General features: G+C 45.9%; 1 protein-coding gene across 1 annotated transcript in view; it reads left to right on the forward strand.

Moving 5' to 3' along the window:
* The window catches only part of grin2bb (glutamate receptor, ionotropic, N-methyl D-aspartate 2B, genome duplicate b), a 129,273-nt gene that overhangs the window by 25,243 nt on the left and 84,079 nt on the right, over positions 1–19,951 (forward strand). Inside the window, 2 exon segments of the mRNA XM_038978590.1 lie at positions 175–439; positions 476–891. Coding sequence (XP_038834518.1) covers positions 175–439; positions 476–891 — 681 coding nt within the window.

Here is a 19,951-nt window from a genome sequence, read left to right on the forward strand (position 1 = left end):
AATACTCTATGTGCGTCATTTGATCCTGTTTTCTTTGTGTGCGGTTGTAGCAGTCATGGTATTATTATGATACAGTACCTCTTTTCAGTCCCATCACCTGCTGGTATTATCAAATTTACTGTACATGATATTAATCCTCTCTCTCTCTCCCCCTCCCTACCTCCCTCCCTCCAGGTACTGCATTTACACTCCTCCACGATGCTTGTCAGCCTCCTCTCCCCCTCCCCACTCCAGGACAGGCGCATCACCTCCTCCTTCCCACCTCCTCCTCCCGAACACACCTCTTCCCCTCATCAGCACCCTCGGCTGGCCCTTCCCTCCCTCTCCCTCCCTCTCTCCCTCTCTCTCCTCCTCCTCTCCCTATTCCTTCTGCCCATCTGCGAGTCGGCGCGGTCGCCTGGGAGGGGCGGAGCTGGCCAGGGCGGAGGAGCACCAGGAGGTGCACCCGGGACGGGAGGAGCAGGAGGCGAGAAAGGAGGCCAGAGGGGCACAAATCTCATCCCCTCTCACTACCCCCCTTACTACCCCCCAGTATCCCCCGCCCGGCCCCCTGCACACCCCTTACCTCCCAAAGTGGCCTCCTCTCTCAGCATCGCCGTCATCCTGGTGGGCAACTCTAGCGAGGTGTCGTCCACCTACGTGGAGAAAGAGGAGTTCCTCCATGTCCCCCACCCTACCAAAGTCCAACTGGAGACCATGAACGACACGGACCCCAAGAGTATCATCAACCGCATCTGTACCCTGATGACCAACACCTGGCTGCAGGGGGTGGTGTTTGGGGACGACACGGACCAGGAGGCCATCGCCCAGATCCTGGACTTCATCTCTGCCCAGACACACATCCCCATCCTGGGCATCCGCGGAGGCTCCTCCATGGTTATGGCTGCCAAGGTATGGAACACTACCTTTAATGTACATCTATTTCCACTGTAGTACACACAACCTCAGACACCTATCTATTGAGTAGTGTGATGCCGTTCATATAATAGTTACAGCTGGTTGGATACACATGTATAGAGTATAATTACAAAATGCACTGTTGGTTAAGGGCTTGTAAGTAAGCATTTCACTTTAAGGTCTACACCTGTTGTATTTGGAGCACATGACAAGTAAACTTTGATTTGATTTGATGACACCACTACTAGTACAATGCAGTACAGTAGGTAGAAGTAACTCTGTGAAGCTCACTAAATGCTCAGGGTCCTGACACTAGTTGTTATGGTTCTCTATACATTGGGTACATGCATGCATTCTCTATCCAAGTGCTGGTGTTGAGCCCTGGTTTTTAGTCACACCAACCACTCGACTGAAAGCTAGCTCCTGGTCCAGGGGCGATAGTTGACTTTTGTATATCTCAAACAAGGTTACTCATCACCTTGTTGACTTTTGTATATGTAAACAAGGTTACCGTAATTTCCGGACTATAAGCCGCTACTTTTTTCCCACGCTATGAACCTCGCGGTTTATACAATGACGCGGCTAATTTATGTTTTTTTTTTTTTTCACAAGATTCATGCCGCCAAAAAACTGAGCACCGTCACATAATGTGACGTAAATCGAGCGCGCTCAAACTTGCCATCATTCTGATTACGGTAGTCATTTTGTCACCCTCATCATGGCAAAGACACGGAGAAATGCATATGATGCAGCTTTCAAGTTGAAGGCGATCGATCTGGCTGTTGGAAAAGGAAATAGAGCTGCTGCACGGGAGCTTGGCCTTAATGAGTCGATGATAAGACGTTGGAACTGTGCAGATCCGACTGAAAGCCAAAACAATCGCCACCGCAATGAAGTTTGACTTTCTTGGTAGGCTACTGTTTACTGCTATTTATTTTTTATTTTTGTTACAAGCCGTGTTTCGTTAAAGCCTATTTATTTTTGTTACAAGCCGTGTTTCGTTTAAAAGCCTATTTATTTTTGTTACAAGCCGTGTTTCGTTTAAAGGCTGTGTAAAGTTCATTTGTTTCAATATACCGGTAGGCACTTGCGGCTTATAGACATGTGCGGTTTATTTATGTACAAAATACATATTTGTAAAAAATTCAGTGGGTACGGCTTATATTCAGGTGCGCTTAATAGTCCAACAATTACGGTACTCATCACCTAGCAACATGCATACTGTACTGTACTACTACTATGTTCCTGTATGAGGGACGACCAACCTCCTGAAGCGCATTAAGGCACAGCTGGGCAAGACCACAGAAATAGAAAGAAATATAATATTTGTATTGACTGGCAGCTATACAGACGCAGAAAAGACGACAAGTAGGTGGCCAGTACGTTGCAAAAACTTTAGAGAGACGATTTACAAGTGATAAACACATGTAAGTAGGAGCATCTCAGCCTACACATCACAATACATCAGGATGCATAACTGCAACATGTTTCAACTCAATAAGTCTTCCTCAAGCTGCGTTGTTAAGCTATACAGCCGATCAAGCCAGTGTTACTTTCAATATTCAATTGACAAGAGGTACAGTAGATCCGTTAAAATCCCGCAGAGCAGGGAAACATGACCGTTTTAGCCACTCTATTCTGAGCGGCACTAGGGCCGACTGTGAACGCTACAGCATCTCATTCCGGCCCGTCTCTCAATGATTGATTCAGCTGTTAATTGGCTTCCTACAGCATATGAATCTGACATCACGTCCATGGCTGCTTCTCAAATGAAACTATTCCCTATATAGTGCCACTATGGGCCCTGGTCTGAGGTAGTGGACTACATAGGGAATAGGGTGACAGCGAGGCTACTCAACCCTGAAAAGACTCGCTGTTTGAGACAATGAGACGTTTGGCAAGTCAAATAAGAGCTTTGTCAGATTTGACTTAAAGGAAAACTCCAGCCAAAAACTATATTTTGGCATTTGTTTTATTTGTCCATTGTTGATTTAGTCCCAAAATGTTTTGCATGTCAGCAGTCAAGTTTTCAAGATATATAACTTTCAAAATACATAAATACAGCTGGTAGGATGCATTTTTGTCACGTTTGCTACCTCTCCGGCCTCTAGGTCACCAGGCTGCTCATTATGGCGCACACCTGTCACCATCGTTACGGCACCTGCGCATCATTAGACTCACCTGGACTCCATCACATCCATGATTACCTGCCCTATATATGTCACTCCCTTTGGTTCCTTCCCCAGGCGTTATGTTTCTGTTTCTGTGGCATGTCTGTGTGTTGTTCGTGTTTCTTGTTTTGTATTATGTTGTGTTTATTTATTAAAACACTCATTCCCTGAACTTGCTTCCCAACTCTCAGCGCACATCGTTACAGAATGACACCTCACCAAAGGGAAGCATCAGGGGGTGATTTAAATTATTTTGTGTTGGAGGTAATGTCTGGTCCGGGTGTCCGAACCGGAGCTACCTGGGAGGCCTCAGCCGGTTTGTCTGGTTCCCCTGCCTCAACTGGCTCAACGGGTTTCCATACCTCAGCGGGATCGATAGGCTCTCATGCCTCAGCGGGTGAACAGGTTCCTGTTCCTCGACCGAGGCAACCAGGGAGGTCTCATCAGACTCTCACGCCTCAGTGGGTGAACAGGTTCCTGTTCCTCGACCGAGGCAACCAGGGAGGTCTCATCAGACTCTCACGCCTCAGCCGGTTAGTCCGGTTTGTGCGCTTCAGCGGAAGCGACCGGTCCGCTCCGGATCCGCGGGATCGTCCCTTTGGTTGGCGTCCTGCGGCTGGAGCAGAACGCGCCGGGGAGGGGGTACCGTCACGTATGCTCTCTCTCTGGCGCTCTAGGTCGCCATGCTGAGACTGACAGGTTTTCCGCACCTCAGCAGAGTTGCCCGGTCCGCTCCTGATCCCCGGGATCGTCAATTTGGTCAGTGTCCTGCGGCAGGAGCTGCAAGTCGGGGAGGGGGTACTGTCACGTGTGCTCCCTCTCCGGCCTCTAGGTCACCAGCCTACTCGTTATGGTGCACACCTGTCACCATCGTTACGCGCACCTGCGCGTCATCAGACTCACCTGGACTCCATCACCTCCTTGATTACCTTATATGTCATTCCCTTTGGTTCCTTCCCCAGGCGTCATTGTTTCTCTTTCTGTTTCATGTCTGTGCGTTGTTCGTGTTTCTTGTTTTGTATTATGTTCCGTTTATTTATTAAAACACTCACTCCCTGAACTTGCTTTGTGACTCTTAGTACACATCGTTACAATTTTGAATCATATGATGCTGCGTTTTGCATCATATGAAGCTAAATGCATCATACCAGCTGTAATTATGTATTTTGATGATGTGATGAAATCTAGCAAGCCCTGACTTTGGGCCGGTTGCGGCCTACTTTTGTATTCTAACATACCCAGTAATAACAGACCAATGAACCATATAAATACATTAGTGAATGTGATGTATCTATCCAGGCTTAGAAATTATTGATGAGATTAGGCCACTGAACATAATGGGAAGTCTTGTAGAAGTCTCTGAGTGTTACGGGGTGATTTGTCTTTCTTTGAGGATGTTTTGACTTGCTTTTGGAGAGTCTGCATCAGTTCTCATCTACTTCCTTTACTTCAGCTTCAAAATGGAGGCACCGAGGCAGTGGCTTTTCTGTCTGGGTTGTGTGAGTTAGTTGGACAGTGTCATGACCGTCAACGAAAATCTAAATAGGTCAGATCAGGTTTGCAATGAATAACTTCAATCAGACCCCTTCTCACCCTGGTGTTAACAAGGTCTGCGCTCTCAAGATTCACCAAATGAATGTTCTGTTTCAAAATACTTTTTCCCGCTGAAACTCTAACACGTTCCCAAGCGAATACTGGAACAATATTTCTAACATAGAGCCAGCCTGCCGGAACCGCCCCTTTTGAGCAAGCTGTGTTAATGATGGGTTAAGAATGAAACAGGAGACAAAGGGCTATGAGACAGAAGTTTCATCCGAGACACATGAAAAGTGGGAGGTAGACGGAGGGTGCGGGGCAACAAAAGACGAACAGCAGAGGGGCTAAGGATTTTGAGATGGTGAAAGGGCCGATGAAAAGGGGGGAAAGTTTACGGGACTCCACCCGGAGGAGCAGGTCCCGAGTGGAAAGCCATACCCTCTGACCGAGCCGATAGCGGGGATCAGGGGTCCGGTGGCGATCCGCCTGTCGCCGATACTTGGATGTGGTCTTCAGAAGAGAGGCCCAGGTACGGCGACAGAGGCCAATGAACATCTGGGCATAGGGTATGCTGACTTCTTCCTCTTGCTCAGGGAAGAGCGGGGGCTAATATCTCAGTGGCCGAGCAGGGAAGGGTGTTACAGGTGTATTCCACCCACACGAGTTGCTGGCTCCAGGTGGTGGGATTGGCAGGGACGAGGCAACGAAGAGCCGTCTCAAGGTCCTGATTGGCTCGCTCCGACTGGCCATTAGATTTGGGGTGAAAACCAGAGGACAGGCTGGCCGACGACCCAATGAGGGTGCAGAACGCATTCCAGAACCGGGACAAGAACCACGATCGGAGACCATGTCGACAGGAAGTCCATGGATCCGGAAGACGTGCTGTACCATGAGCTGAGCCGTCTCCTTGGCTGAGGGCAACTTGGGAAGGGGAATAAAATGGGTGGCTTTAGAAAACCTATCCATCCCTGTCAGGATCGTGGTGTTGCCATCTGACGGAGGAAGACCACTAACAAAGTCCAGGGATATATGGGACCAGGGGCAGTGAGGAACAGGGAGTGGTTGAAGAAGGCCAGCTGGAGCTTGCCACAGAGTCTTATTTTGTGCACAGACAGTGCAGGCGGCAACAAATGCGGAGACATCAGGAACCATGGAAGGCCACCAAAAGCGTAGTCGGATGAAAGCCAGGGTCCAATGGGAGCCTGAATGGCAGGTCAGTCTCGAGGAATGTGCCCACTCCAGGACCAGGGAACAGGCAGAGTCCGGTACAAACATCCAGTTAGCCGGACCCCCTGGGAATGCTGCGCCTTACGGACCAGGCTCTCTATACGCCAGATGACTGCAGGCAATAGACAGGAGGTAGGGAGTATGGACTCGGGGTCAGACGGAGTAGCAGCGGAGCTATACAAATGTGAGAGTGCATCAGGCTTCACATTCTTGGACCCCGGGCGGCAGCTGCACTCTGGATGTGGGTTGAGGCCAATCCACCACTGCTCTTACCTTGTCTGCATCGATCTGCATATGTCCTGCAGCGATGACGTATCCTAGGAAGGAAATGGTGGAGCGATGGAATTCACACTTCTCCGCTCTAACGAAAAGCTGGTTCTCCAGGAGACGCTGAAGGACCTGTCGGATGTAGAGGACGTGCTCTTGAGCTGAACGGGAAAGGACAAGGATGTCGTAGACAAACACGAACCGGTTCCTCATGTTCCGGAGCACATCGTTGACCAGGGCCTGGAACACAGGGTGAGCGTTGGTCTGTCCGAATGGCATAACCAAGTACTCATAGTTGCCCGCTAGTCATGTTAAAGCCAGTCTTCCACTCATTTCCTTCCTGTATACAAACCATATGGTAGGCGTTCTGAAGGTCCAACTTAGAGAAGATGGTCACTCCCTGAAGAGGTTCGAAAGTTGAGGAGATGAGTGGTAGAGGGTAACGGTTTTTAACCGCGATGTCATTTATGCTCCGGTCGTCGTACATGGGTGGCGGGTGAGGCAGATGGACAAATACCTCCTGCAGTGAGAGAGTCCTCAATGTACTCCTCCATAGCCTTGGTCTCCGGACTCGACAGGGAGTAAAGCCATCCCCGAGGTGGTGTAGTGCCCGGGAGAAGGTCAATGGCGCGGTCATAGGGTCGATGTGGGGGGAGAGACGTAGCGCGGTCCTTGTTGATAACCTCCCGGACCAGGTACTCCGGGTACTCCGCAGGAATGGCAGAGAGATCCGAGGCTTCTCCCAAGCCTGCAGGAAGACGTCCCGGGGCAGACTTTGCCAACTTAAGACACTGTGCATGGCAGAACCGGCTCCAACCCACGATAGATCCAGGAGCACAGTCGATCAAGGGATTGTGCTTCTGGAGCCATGAATACCCCAAAACCACATCGATAGATTCTATGAGCACTAACTGCATACATTTCCTGATACTCGTAGGTTGATAGGAACCGTATTGTGGGTGTCTCTGCCAATAGAGCGCCCATCCAGCGCTCTGACGTCCATGGGAGTTGAGAGGAGTTGAGTGGAGATTCCCAGCTCCGACACCAAGGGAGCATCGATAAAGCTATCGTCGGCCACAGTGTCAATGAGCACCTGGAGAGATTTGGCCTGGTCACCCCACAGCAGGGTGGCATGGAGATGGGTACGAGTAATGGGAGATTGGAAAATCCCTGTACGGCTCACCAGAGAACTCGTACTTACTGATGAGCCGGGTCTTTTTAATGGACAGGTGGAAATATAATGTCTTGTAGTCTCGAAATACATACAGCTCCTGGTGCTTAACCTGCATAAACTTTCATCCGGAGACAATCTAGCCTTTCCCAGTAGCTTGGGCTCTGGTCAAGGCGATGAGGGAGTCTAGGTCCATGGGCAGCTCCCGGGCTGCAAGCTTGTCATTAATCACTGATAATCCGTGAAGCAACGTGTCAAGTAGGGCTTCCGGGTTCGAGGCACTCTCAGCCGCCAAAGTGCGAAAATCCACTGCGTAGTCTGTCACACTACGGGAGTCTTGCCGTAGTTGGAGCAGCTTACGAGCAGCCTCTCTCTCCGACATCGGAGAAATGAACAATTTATCTACCTCCGCCACAAACTCCTCCAGGCTGAGGCAAGCGGTGGACTGTTGCTCCCACACCGCCGTAGCCCAGGCGTGTGCCCTCCCGGACATCAGCGTTATCAAATATGTTATCTTTGAGCGGTCCGAGGGGAACGAAGAAGGCTGCGGTTTGAAGATGAGGGAGCACTGGGAGAGAAACGCACGGCAGGTTCCAGATTCTCCAGCGTAGCGCCTCTGGAGGAGGTAAGCGAGGTTCTCGGGACACCGGGGTAGGCTGGGAAGAAATGCCACTGGTGGCGGGGTTGCTGAGAGTCTGGGGAATTACTGTAGTGACTTGCTGCCTAGTTGGGAATCCGCAGTGCTGCAGCAATGTATCGAACACATGGTCATGGCGTTCTGCTAGGGTATGGAGTCCCTCCATAAGGCATTGCAGTAACTCCTCGTGTCTTCCAATGGTGGCTCCTTGGAAGTAGACAGCGTTGCGGAGCTGGTCCGAGCCTGCTGGGTCAGTCATGGCCAGTTCGTACTATCACGGCTCAGGCTAAGACCCAGATGCAGACACAGGAGGCAGATAGTACGAGTCTCAGAGTTTATTATAGTACATGCGGCATGCAAAACAGAAGTCAAGGCAGGCAAAGAGTCGGAATCCAAATCCGAAACAGGCAGGTACAGGACGGCAGGCAGGATCAGGGTCAAGACAGGCAGAAAGGTCAGAACTGGGAAGACTAGGAAAAACAAAACTAGAGCACAGGAAACACGGGAACACACTGGTAGGACTTGGCGGGACAAGACAAACTGGCAACAGACAAACAGAAAAGGCAGCTATAAATACACAGGGGATAATGGGGGGAAATAGGAGACACCTGGTGGGGGGTGGAGACAAGCACAAAGACACGTGAAACAGATCAGAATGTGACACTGTCCCTCTCTCTCTCCCCCTCCATCTCTTCTTTAACAAGCATCAATGTTGCTGACATGGGGATCTGTTTTCAGCGTATTACGTCTCCAGTCAGTAACCGGTGCAAAGTGTGTATGTTTATTCCGTGTTCCCATTTAATTAGCTAGTAAATAAATAATTAAACCAATTTGTGTAGTATTGAATCATAAGTCAGGCCCAGGTTTTTGCAGATGCAAGGAGGTTACGACTGTTCAGAATGGTGATATGATACGAGGTTATGATTAATAAGTTGACTGTTTATACAGTGGGGCAAAAAAGTATTTAGTCAGCCACCAATTGTGCCAGTTCTCCCACTTAAAAAGATGAGAGAGGCCTGTAATTTTCATCATAGGTACACTTCAACTATGACAGATAAAATGAGAAAAAAAATCCAGAAAATCACATTGTAGGATTTTTAATGAATTTATTTGCAAATTATGGTGGAAAATAAGTATTTGGTCACCTACAAACAAGCAAGATTTCTGGCTCCCACAGACCTGTAACTTCTTCTTTAAGAGGCTCCTCTGTCCTCCACTCGTTACCTGTATTAATGGCACCTGTTTGAACTTATTATCAGTATAAAAGACACCTGTCCACAACCTCAAACAGTCACACTCCAAACTCCACTATGGCCAAGACCAAAGAGCTGTCAAAGGACACTAGAAACAAAATTGTAGACCTGCACCAGGCTGGGAAGACTGAATCTGCAATAGGTAAGCAGCTTGGTTTGAAGAAATCAACTGTGGGAGCAATTATTAGGAAATGGAAGACATACAAGACCATTGATAATCTCCCTCGATCTGGGGCTCCACGCAAGATCTCACCCCGTGGGGTCAAAATGATCACAAGAACGGTGAGCAAAAATCCCAGAACCACACGGGGGGACCTAGTGAATGACCTGCAGAGAGCTGGGACCAAAGTAACAAAGCCTACCATCAGTAACACACTACGCCGCCAGGGACTCAAATCCTGCAGTGCCAGACGTGTCCCCCTGCTTAAGCCAGTACATGTCCAGGCCCGTCTGAAGTTTGCTAGAGAGCATTTGGATGATCCAGAAGAAGATTGGGAGAAGGTCATATGGTCAGATGAAACCAAAATAGAACTTTTTGGTAAAAACTCAACTCGTCGTGTTTGGAGGACAAAGAATGCTGAGTTGCATCCAAAGAACACCATACCTACTGTGAAGCATGGGGGTGGAAACATCATGCTTTGGGGCTGTTTTTCTGCAAAGGGACCAGGACGACTGATCCGTGTAAAGGAAAGAATGAATGGGGCCATGTATCGTGAGATTTTGAGTGAAAACCTCCTTCCATCAGCAAGGGCATTGAAGATGAAACGTGGCTGGGTCTTTCAGTATGACAATGATCCCAAACACACCGCCCGGGCAACGAAGGAGTGGCTTCGTAAGAAGCATTTCAAGGTCCTGGAGTGACCTAGCCAGTCTCCAGATCTCAACCCCATAGAAAATCTTTGGAGGGAGTTGAAAGTCCGTGTTGCCCAGCAACAGCCCCAAAACATCACTGCTCTAGAGGAGATCTGCATGGAGGAATGGGCCAAAATACCAGCAACAGTGTGTGAAAACCTTGTGAAGACTTACAGAAAACGTTTGACCTCTGTCATTGCCAACAAAGGGTATATAACAAAGTATTGAGATAAACTTTTGTTATTGACCAAATACTTATTTTCCACCATAATTTGCAAATAAATTCATAAAAAATCCTAGAATGTGACTTTCTTGATTTTTTTTCTCATTTTGTCTGTCATAGTTGAAGTGTACCTATGATGATAAATTACAGGCCTCTCTCATCTTTTTAAGTGGGAGAACTTGCACAATTGGTGGCTGACTAAATACTTTTTTGCCCCACTGTAGATGTGATTGGTAAAAATACCTTTTAGAGTTTAATATTGGGAGATGGTAACTCTTTAAAGAACCGCTCTCGTGGTGTCCCAGATCCTAATGAGTTAATTGTTACATGATGAATTTAGTCGGGTAACAATTAAAAATAGTTAGTTAAATAGATAAACAACAGTCTTCAGATTAATGTTAAAGTCAAGTCAGGACAACAGCAAAAAGCCTCCTTTTAGTTAAAAGAGAGGAAATTAGAAAGTTGGAGACAGTTTTGAAGACTTCAAACATCCTTAGAAGATATCACTGTCTTCTATGTACCTGTTTAGTACTGTGGTCAAAATCAGAGGGAGACTAAAATACATCGGTGTCTCTGTGAACCACCTGAACTCGGTTTAATGGATCACATGAAAACAACTCAAATCAAACAGGATTGAATTCAAACAACCACTGACTGTGAGATGGTCTTTTACAAAGGTCTGAGGCTGTTAGCAAAGGTCAACTTGGGGTTTGCAAACAGACATTAATCTGAGAAACAAGCCTCTTAGAGGAAACTGAGAAAGACCGAGAGAGAGAGAGAAAAAAAGGTAATTCACTGAAAATGGTTCTCTGAAAAATAGAGAAAGGCAAGACCACAGCAATAGGCACACTTCAAAAAGAACCACAGAAAAGATAGAAGCCGGGAGGAATAGAGAGTCAGAGAGAGAGTCAGAGAGAGAGTCAGAGAGAGAGTCAGAGAGAGTCAGAGAGAGTCAGAGAGAGAGAGAGAGAGAGAGAGAGAGAGAGAGAGAGAGAGAGAGAGAGAGAGAGAGAGAGAGAGACAGAGAGACAGAGAGACAGAGACAGAGACAGAGACAGAGACAAACCTGGCTGCCCAGAGAGGACAGGCTGTGCTCACTCTGCTCCAGGGGAGAGGTAGAGACAGAGGTGCATTTCCTACTACACTGTGACAAATAGATAGAAGCCGGGAGGAATAGAGAGTCAGAGAGAGAGTCAGAGACAGAGACAGAGACAGAGACAGAGAGAGAGACAAACCTGGCTGCCCAGAGAGGACAGGCTGTGCTCACTCTGCTCCAGGGGAGAGGTAGAGACAGAGGTGCATTTCCTACTACACTGTGACAAATACTCAGACCTAAGAGCATATTTCTTTCCCAAAATTATAACTCAATACAAAGAATTTGAAACTATAGAAGATGAAGAAAAAATCAAATATGTATTGGGTGAAAAGCCAAAATGTGCAGTTTTGGCAGCCAAATATGTGTCCTCCTGCCACAACCTGAGGGACAGCCAGTGAAAAATGCAAAGTAATGTTGATAATATTTCCCATTTAGCTTAGTTTTGTTTTGTCTTTCATACCAGGTCATATGTCTTCTCAAATCATATTGACACTGGTCTATTACCATTGATTTAATGTATTGTTGTTCTGATTAATATTGTTGTTGTAGTTGTTGTTAATGGTAATCCCATGTACACTACTACTATTATTGCTGTTGGTCCCACCATTTATTTATATATAAATATATATATATTTTGTATATATATACATATATATTTGATTTTGATTTTTCGATATGTATACTTTGACAATGTAAGTAATAATGAACTTGCCATGTCAATAAAGTCAATTGAATTGAATTGAGAGAGAGAGAGAGAGAGAGAGAGAGAGAGAGAGAGAGAGAGAGAGAGAGAGAGAGAGAGAGAGAGAGAGAGAGAGAGAGAGAGAGAGAGAGAGAGAGAGAGAGAGAGAGAGAGAGAGAGAGAGAGAGAGAGAGAGAGAGAGAGAGAGAGAGAGAGAGAGAGAGAGAGAGAGAGAGAGAGAGAGAGAGAATGTGTAACACACCGAGAAATAGGGTTATGAAATTATCGAGAATATGTGTGTGGGTGTGAGGGAGGGAGAGGATTCTACTCAACATATAATTACCCTATTTAAAAACTGACAGATAGACAGAGGGCACCAACACTGAGACTGACAGGAACTGACAGGGACGATGAGACACATGCTCAGGACAACAATACAAGTCAGGAGGGGAAAAACACATGTTAAAGGCCTATTAGAGAGAAGGAAGGACAGGTAGAGAGAGATAGAGAGAAAGAGAGAGATGTGAAGAGATGAAAACTGAAGACATATAGGAATGTTTTCTCCCTGTCTTTTCTTAGTAATTACTACTCACTTGCTTCCCTTTTCCTTTTTTCCTTCCCTCTCCCTGATGCTCTCTCTCTCTCCGTTTTACCCACACACACACACACACACACACACACACACACACACACACACACACACACACACACACACACACACACACACACACACACACACACACACACTAAAGTGAACACAGAACTGAAGGCTGAATGCGGCTGATACGGTTGGCATGGAAACCCCATGCTTATACATTTCTATATATATAAGGACAGCTACAGAGGGAGGTAGGCATGTTTATTTTCTGAGCCTCTGAAAAAAAGGAAGGGATAGAATAGAAGGATGAAGCCAAAATGCTCTGGTCATGGGGGTAGGTAGTTGAGGTTGTGTACAGGCTAAACCTGGAACAGAGGGATGGGGGGATGGAACTGACTGGAGAGATGGAGGGAGGGATGGAGAAAGAGAGATGGAGGGATGGGGGACTGATGGAGGATAGATGAGAGATTTGGTGCACATTACTGCACCGGATATGTAAATATGAAATGGAGGAGGCTGGAAAGAGAAAGAAAGATGGAGGAAGCACAGAGAGAGATGGCGAGAGAGATGTGTGTGGGTGAGATGGAACATGAAGCCTATAGAGTCATGTGGGGGAGTTGTATGAACCGTGATTCTGTGTGCATGTGCGTGTGTGCGTGTGGGCGTGTGTGCGTTTGTCCCTGCATGCTGTGTGTGAGTGCAAGCGCAACATGAAAACAACCCCAGCATCAATACCTCAGTTCCCTTCAGGTTGTTGGGTCAATCATCTATCAAGGCCCCACCATAACCAGTAATCTATTCTAACTCTCCCTTCTAAGCCTCCCCTAACCTCTCACTCTGGGTCCCAATAGGTCATATGAGACCTCACCATTACCAGTAATATATTCTAACACCATTACCAGTAATATATTCTAACACCATTCCCAGTCATCTATTCTAACTCTCCTGTCTAAACGTGGACAACGTGGACAGGAGACAACTACAAATTCCTAGGTGTCTGGCTAGACTGTAAACTCTCCTTCCAGACTCATATTAAACATCTCCAATCCAAAATCAAATCTAGAATCGGCTTTCTATTTCGCAACAAAGCCTCCTTCACTCACGCCGCCAAACTTACCTTAGTAAAACTGACTATCCTACCGATCCTCGACTTCGGCGATGTCATCTACAAAACAGCTTCCAATACTCTACTCAGCAAACTGGATGCAGTCTATCACAGTACCATCCGTTTTGTTACCAAAGCGTCTTATACCACCCACCACTGTGACCTGTATGCTCTAGTCGGCTGGCCCTCGCTACATATTCGTCGCCAGACCCGCTGGCTCCAGAACGAATTTTTGCAATTCGTTCCAGTCACTGGCAGCAGAGAACTGGACGGAAAGGCGGCCTAATGAGGTGTTGGCTTTGGGGATGACCAGTGAGATATACCTGCTGGAACACGTGCTACGGGTGGGTGTTGTTATCGTGACCAGTGAGCTGCGATAAGGCGGAGCTTTACCTAGCATAGATTTATAGTCTATAGTCTAGTCTATGCTAGGTAAAGCTCCGCCTTATCTCAGCTCGTAGCACGTGTTCCAGCAGGTATATCTCACTGGTCATCCCCAAAGCCAACACCTCATTTGGCCGCCTTTCCTTCCAGTTCTCTGCTGCCAGTGACTGGAACGAATTGCAAAAATCGCTGAAGCTGGAGACTTACATTTCCCTCACTAACTTTAAACATCAGCTATCTGAGCAGCTAACCGATCGCTGCAGCTCTACATAGTCCATCTGTAAATTGCCCACTCAATCTACCTACCTCATCCCCATACTGTTTTTATTTACTTTACTTCTCTTTTGCACACCTGTATCACTACTTACACACCATCATCTGCTCATCATCATCTGCTCATCTATCACTCCAGTGTTAATCTGCTAAATTGTAATTACTTTGCTACTATGGCCTATTTATTGCCTTACCTCCTCACGCCATTTGCACACACTGTATATAGACTCTCTTTTTATTCCTATTGTGTTATTGACTGTACGTTTGTTTATTTCATGTGTAACTCTGTGTTGTTGTTTCTGTCGCACTGCTTTGCTTTATCTTGGCCAGGTCGTAGTTGTAAATGAGAACTTGTTCTCAACTAGCTTACCTGGTTAAATAAAGGTGAAATAAAAAATATTAAAAACAGACCTCCCCTAACCTCTCACTCTGGGTCCCAATAGGTCATATGAGGCCTCACCATTACCAGTAATCTATTCTAACTCTCCTGTCTAAACCTCCCCTAACCTCTCACTCTGGGTCCCAATAGGTCATATGAGGCCTCACCATTACCAGTAATCTATTCTAACTCTCCCTTCTAAACCTCCCCTAACCTCTCACTCTGGGTCCCAATAGGTCATATGAGGCCTCACCATTACCAGTAATCTATTCTAACTCTCCTGTCTAAACCTCCCCTAACCTCTCACTCTGGGTCCCAATAGGTCATATGAGGCCTCACCATTACCAGTAATCTATTCTAACACCATTCCCAGTAAACTATTCTAACACCATTACCAGTAATCTGTTCTAACACCATTACCAGTAATCTGTTCTAACACCATTACCAGTAATCTGTTTAACACCATTACCAGTAATCTATTCTAACTCTACTGTCTAAGCCTCCCCTAACCTCTCACTCTGGGTCCCAATAGGTCATATGAGGCCTCACCATTACCAGTAATATATTCTAACTCTCCCTTCTAAACCTCCCCTAACCTCTCACTCTGGGTCCCAATAGGTCATATGAGGCCTCACCATTACCAGTAATATATTCTAACTCTCCCTTCTAAACCTCCCCTAACCTCTCACTCTGGGTCCCAATAGGTCATATGAGGCCTCACCATTACCAGTCATCTGTTCTAACACCATTACCAGTAATCTATTCTAACACCATTACCAGTAATCTATTCTAACTCTCCTGTCTAAACCTCCCCTAACCTCTCACTCTGGGTTCCGGTATAGGACAAACAGCTTGATTTTTCAGATGCAAAGTCATCGTCCCAAATGGCACCCTATTCTCATGTAGTGCACTATGTTTGACCAAGGTCCATAGGGCTCTGGTCAAAGGTAGTGCACCATATAGGGAACACGCTGCCATTTGTTATGCTGCCAAACAGATTTCCAGATACAGTATCCAGCCACTGAACAATTGATTTCCAGCAAAAATGTCATCCCGATCCCGCGTCATGCATGTCCATTTCAGCGCCAGAAGCACCGTGAACGGAATCCACTGTGTTCGCCTCAATACGCCACGGAGGAAATAAGAGGATGTGATTGGTCCGTTATGTGCTTAGAATACCTTACCCGTACCCGGCGCTGTATTTGTCCCTCTTTAACTACTGAATGGCCTATTAGGGTGGATCAGTGAGCCAGTGACAGGTGCAGGTAGCCCGATTACACACAAAACAATGCACACACCCACACGTCGCTCCTATTTCTGCCATTCATGTACACTGCTGCCAACACGCACACACACACAAACACAAACACACACACACAGTCAGTCAGTGCTATTCTGTCATTCATTTACACTGCTGCAATGTGTTTCTATTGGACACAATACTGGACCTTATTCTCATTATCATACTCCACTGGCTAATGAGCTTTCTGCTGTGTGGAGTTAAGCGGTGTGTGTATGTCTGTGTTGGAGTGTCGGTGTGTATCCGGTGTGTGTATGTCTGTGTTGGTGTGTCGGTGTGTATCCGGTGTGTGTGTGTTGGGGTTGAATGATAATGACCTTGCATTGTGTTTGGGGGATTAGACCGCGGTTTGCTTTCTGTGAAACAAGCTGTCCAGAGGAGTCTGCTCCCTGATATCATTTCTCACTTCTGGTACCCACTTCATACAACATTTATTCTAGCTCTCGTGTATTACAGATTTTTAAACACTCAGATTAAAGAAATATAAATATATTCTGAAGCATAGATTCATCTTATAGAGGGTTTATAGAGACTTCCTGAATGCCCTATCAAGCCTTTATAAGTTGTAGTTTGTTTAAGTGGTACCTTAACCTTTCTTTCAAAACCAGAAGACTGTAAACACCCTATAGACAGCCTAGTAGCCTATATGGTATATATGGCCTATATTTCCCCAAACCTCCTGTCAACCAAATTAATGACTGATTGATTACTGGTATTATGAGCTACAATTGACCAGTGAGGGCTTTAGACTTCCTGTAAGAGTGTGGGGGTTAGTGAGCCTATAGTAGACCCAGTTGTCTTCCAGTTCATTGGATCCTCCACCAGCACCAGTTGGCACCACTCAGTCATGGCTCTAAAGAATAGAGATTATGTCAAATTGACATCAACATTTTTGTTTGTTGCATTTTAGCTAACCCTAACCGTTTCACCAAATGTAACCTAATTCTCCCAACCTGCTACGTTAATTCTCCCAACCTGCTACGTTAATTCTCCTAACCTGCTACGTTAATTCTCCCAACCTGCTACCTTAATTCTCCTAACCTGCTACGTTAATTCTCCCAACCTGCTACGTTAATTCTCCTAACCTGCTACGATAATTCTCCCAACCTGCTACCTTAATTCTCCTAACCTGCTACGTTAATTCTCCCAACCTGCTACGATAATTCTCCTAACCTGCTATGAAAGTTTCCTAACCTGCTACAAAAATTCTGCTCATTTCTAAAATAACCTGTTGTCCCTTCTAGCCAAAACCCACACACTCTTACCAACCGTTTGCTAAGGAGCTTGGGAGATAGCTAATATTTTGCCGTGGCGTCGCAGCCCCTGATTGCGAATGGCCATGGATCCACTTCCATTGTTCTGTTCAATTGTTCTGTTCCATTATTCTCTGTTCCAATCGGTGGTTTTTAGGACCGTGTTTCCCATTATGCTGTTCAGTTCTACATGATGGGATAAGGTACTGTCTCTTCATAATGCCCTGTGTTGCAATTAGGAGCAATCCCAAAAGATGGAGAGAATTAAAATCAGGCTGCCTGCACTAACTGTATGTGAAGCGGCCGCCACCCTCCTCTAGTTGTTTTTTCTCACTCAGCAATGACAACTCGCTCACTCTCTTCCTGAGTCACTACATTATTCGTCGATTCATTTCTTAATTTCTGTCTCTCTTAGTGTCCCTCTCTCACTTTTCCCAGTGTCGCAATTGTCCTGATTTAGAATATGACTCAACATTTCATTAAAGTAGACAGAGATATTGAGAGGAAAGGGAAGAGACGTGACAAAGAAGCCCTAATCGAGTGTCCTATTTGATTTATCAGTTTCTCTCAACATGAACACAACCTGAAGAATACACAAGCAACACACTCTATTCATTCTCCTTCATCCGTCCAAACGAATCATCTTTCGCAAGGCATCCTCTTGCTGTCATCTTCTGTCCTGTAAAGTTCTCTCATCCTCCTGTAGTAGTTCCATCTCCACACTCCATTACAGATGTAGGATCTTCATTTGATCAGGAAATGGTAACTTGTAGTTTTAAAAAGGATTCTAAAGTTTGCCATTTCCACTTAGAAATGTCAGACTTGATTTGCCCTAACGAAAATGTATCAATCCCTACAAAAATGTCCATGAATTATAATCCACATAATTGTTCACATTTCCTGTTGCTGCAGGATAATTTCCCTGCTGTAGAAAATTGGCTCAAATTAAGATGGTACATCTGTAGGTTTCTCTCCATCCCCACAGCGCATTAGGATACTGTATAGGGACAAGGTCTGGGCTTGTCCCAGATGTGCAGCTTTAATCCATCTCAATATGGAGTGCAGTCAAGGGACCATTAAGATAGTCAGTGGCTGAGAGGTGTGTGTGTGTGTGTGTGTGTGTGTGTGTGTGTGTGTGTGTGTGTGTGTGTGTGAGAGAGAGAGAGAGAGAGAGAGAGAGAGAGAGAGAGAGAGAGAGAGAGAGAGAGAGAGAGAGAGAGAGAGAGAGAGAGAGAGAGAGAGAGAGAGAGAGAGAGAGAGAGAGAGAGAGAGAGAGAGAGAGAGAGAGAGAGAGAGAGAGAGAGAGAGAGAGAGAGAGAGAGAGACCGACAGCCTCCCCACCCACCCCACAGTCAGGGCTGAGGTCTCCACAAGGCCAGAGCCCATCCCTCCCTCTTGACTCTAATCATTGTCTGCAGTCTCACTCTATTGTTGTTCTCCAATCTGTCCTTCTCTTCAACTCTGTCAGCATTCACTTTCCCCTTACGCTTTCGCCACTGTTGGTTGTCTTTTTCTGTTAAACCCCATTCATATTCTTGCACCTTTCCTTTTTTCTTTTAAATGTCTAATCATATCCTTGATGGGGTCAGTGATATTGTGTGTGGACTTTCAACAGTTGACTAAAGGTTTTAGCGTGTCTGCCTGGCATGGGCCATTCTGATACATTCCCTCAATGTAATAATGACTATCTAGCCTTTCTCTGTTTAGTGAATGCCAGGCGTGATAATTACCATGTGATGCAATTAAATGAGAAACGATGACAGATAATTCAACTCTAAAGACATTCTTTGTCTGCTTCTCGTGACAGCAGATCGTTTTTCTCTGACAGCGGCCAGCTGTTTTGATTCACAACTTAATTCAAAGCATACAGTGTTTGGGATTAAATGCAAATCAGCTATGTCGCCTTTGATACATTTGCATGACAAGTGAGAACGTTTGTCATATTCTCTTCCTGAAACAGCAAATGATCACATTAAATGTTTGTCTGTTTTGTCACAGCTGTTATTCATCTAATTTGAATGTACGGTTTGTTAATCATAGCTGCCGATTAAACCCCTTAATACAGTGTTCAATACAGTGTTAATGCGTATTCACCCCATAGTGTTAGTCCACAGTGTATAAGACCAGCATTGGCTAGCGCTAGTTGGCTGTACCTGCGCCAAAACGACACTATTTATCATCCTATAGCTTGTTCTCCATCTTCTTTTAAATAGTGAGCCGACGTGTTTTCAGCACATTTATTTCCCTGACTGATCAAAACAAATATTTTCATGCCTCTCTCTTCTCTCTCTGCAGCAGAGAGCAATATGTTTGGAACATCAAATCGCAAATAAAATCACAGTATTGAATCACAATACAGAGTAATATAGGGTCGTGAGAATCATGAGAATCACAATACATATCGTGATAATATCGTATCGTGAGGTCCCCGGCAATTCCCAGCCCCTAGTTCTATCCAATGTAGATAAATAGGGTTGTTAGTGTACACTTGATGAATAGTAGTGTCCATAACTGCCTACGTCGTAGTGTTAGTGTGCAGCATACAATATCATTGAATTCTATGTAGTGTAGATAAATGGAGGTTAGTCAGTGTATTAGACACTTCCAGTAGCTGGATAGGGTGTGAGCTCACAGAGGGAGGTGTAAG

The sequence above is a fragment of the Salvelinus namaycush genome, chromosome 39 (genome assembly GCF_016432855.1).
Source record: "Salvelinus namaycush isolate Seneca chromosome 39, SaNama_1.0, whole genome shotgun sequence".
Classification (NCBI taxonomy): domain Eukaryota; kingdom Metazoa; phylum Chordata; class Actinopteri; order Salmoniformes; family Salmonidae; genus Salvelinus; species Salvelinus namaycush.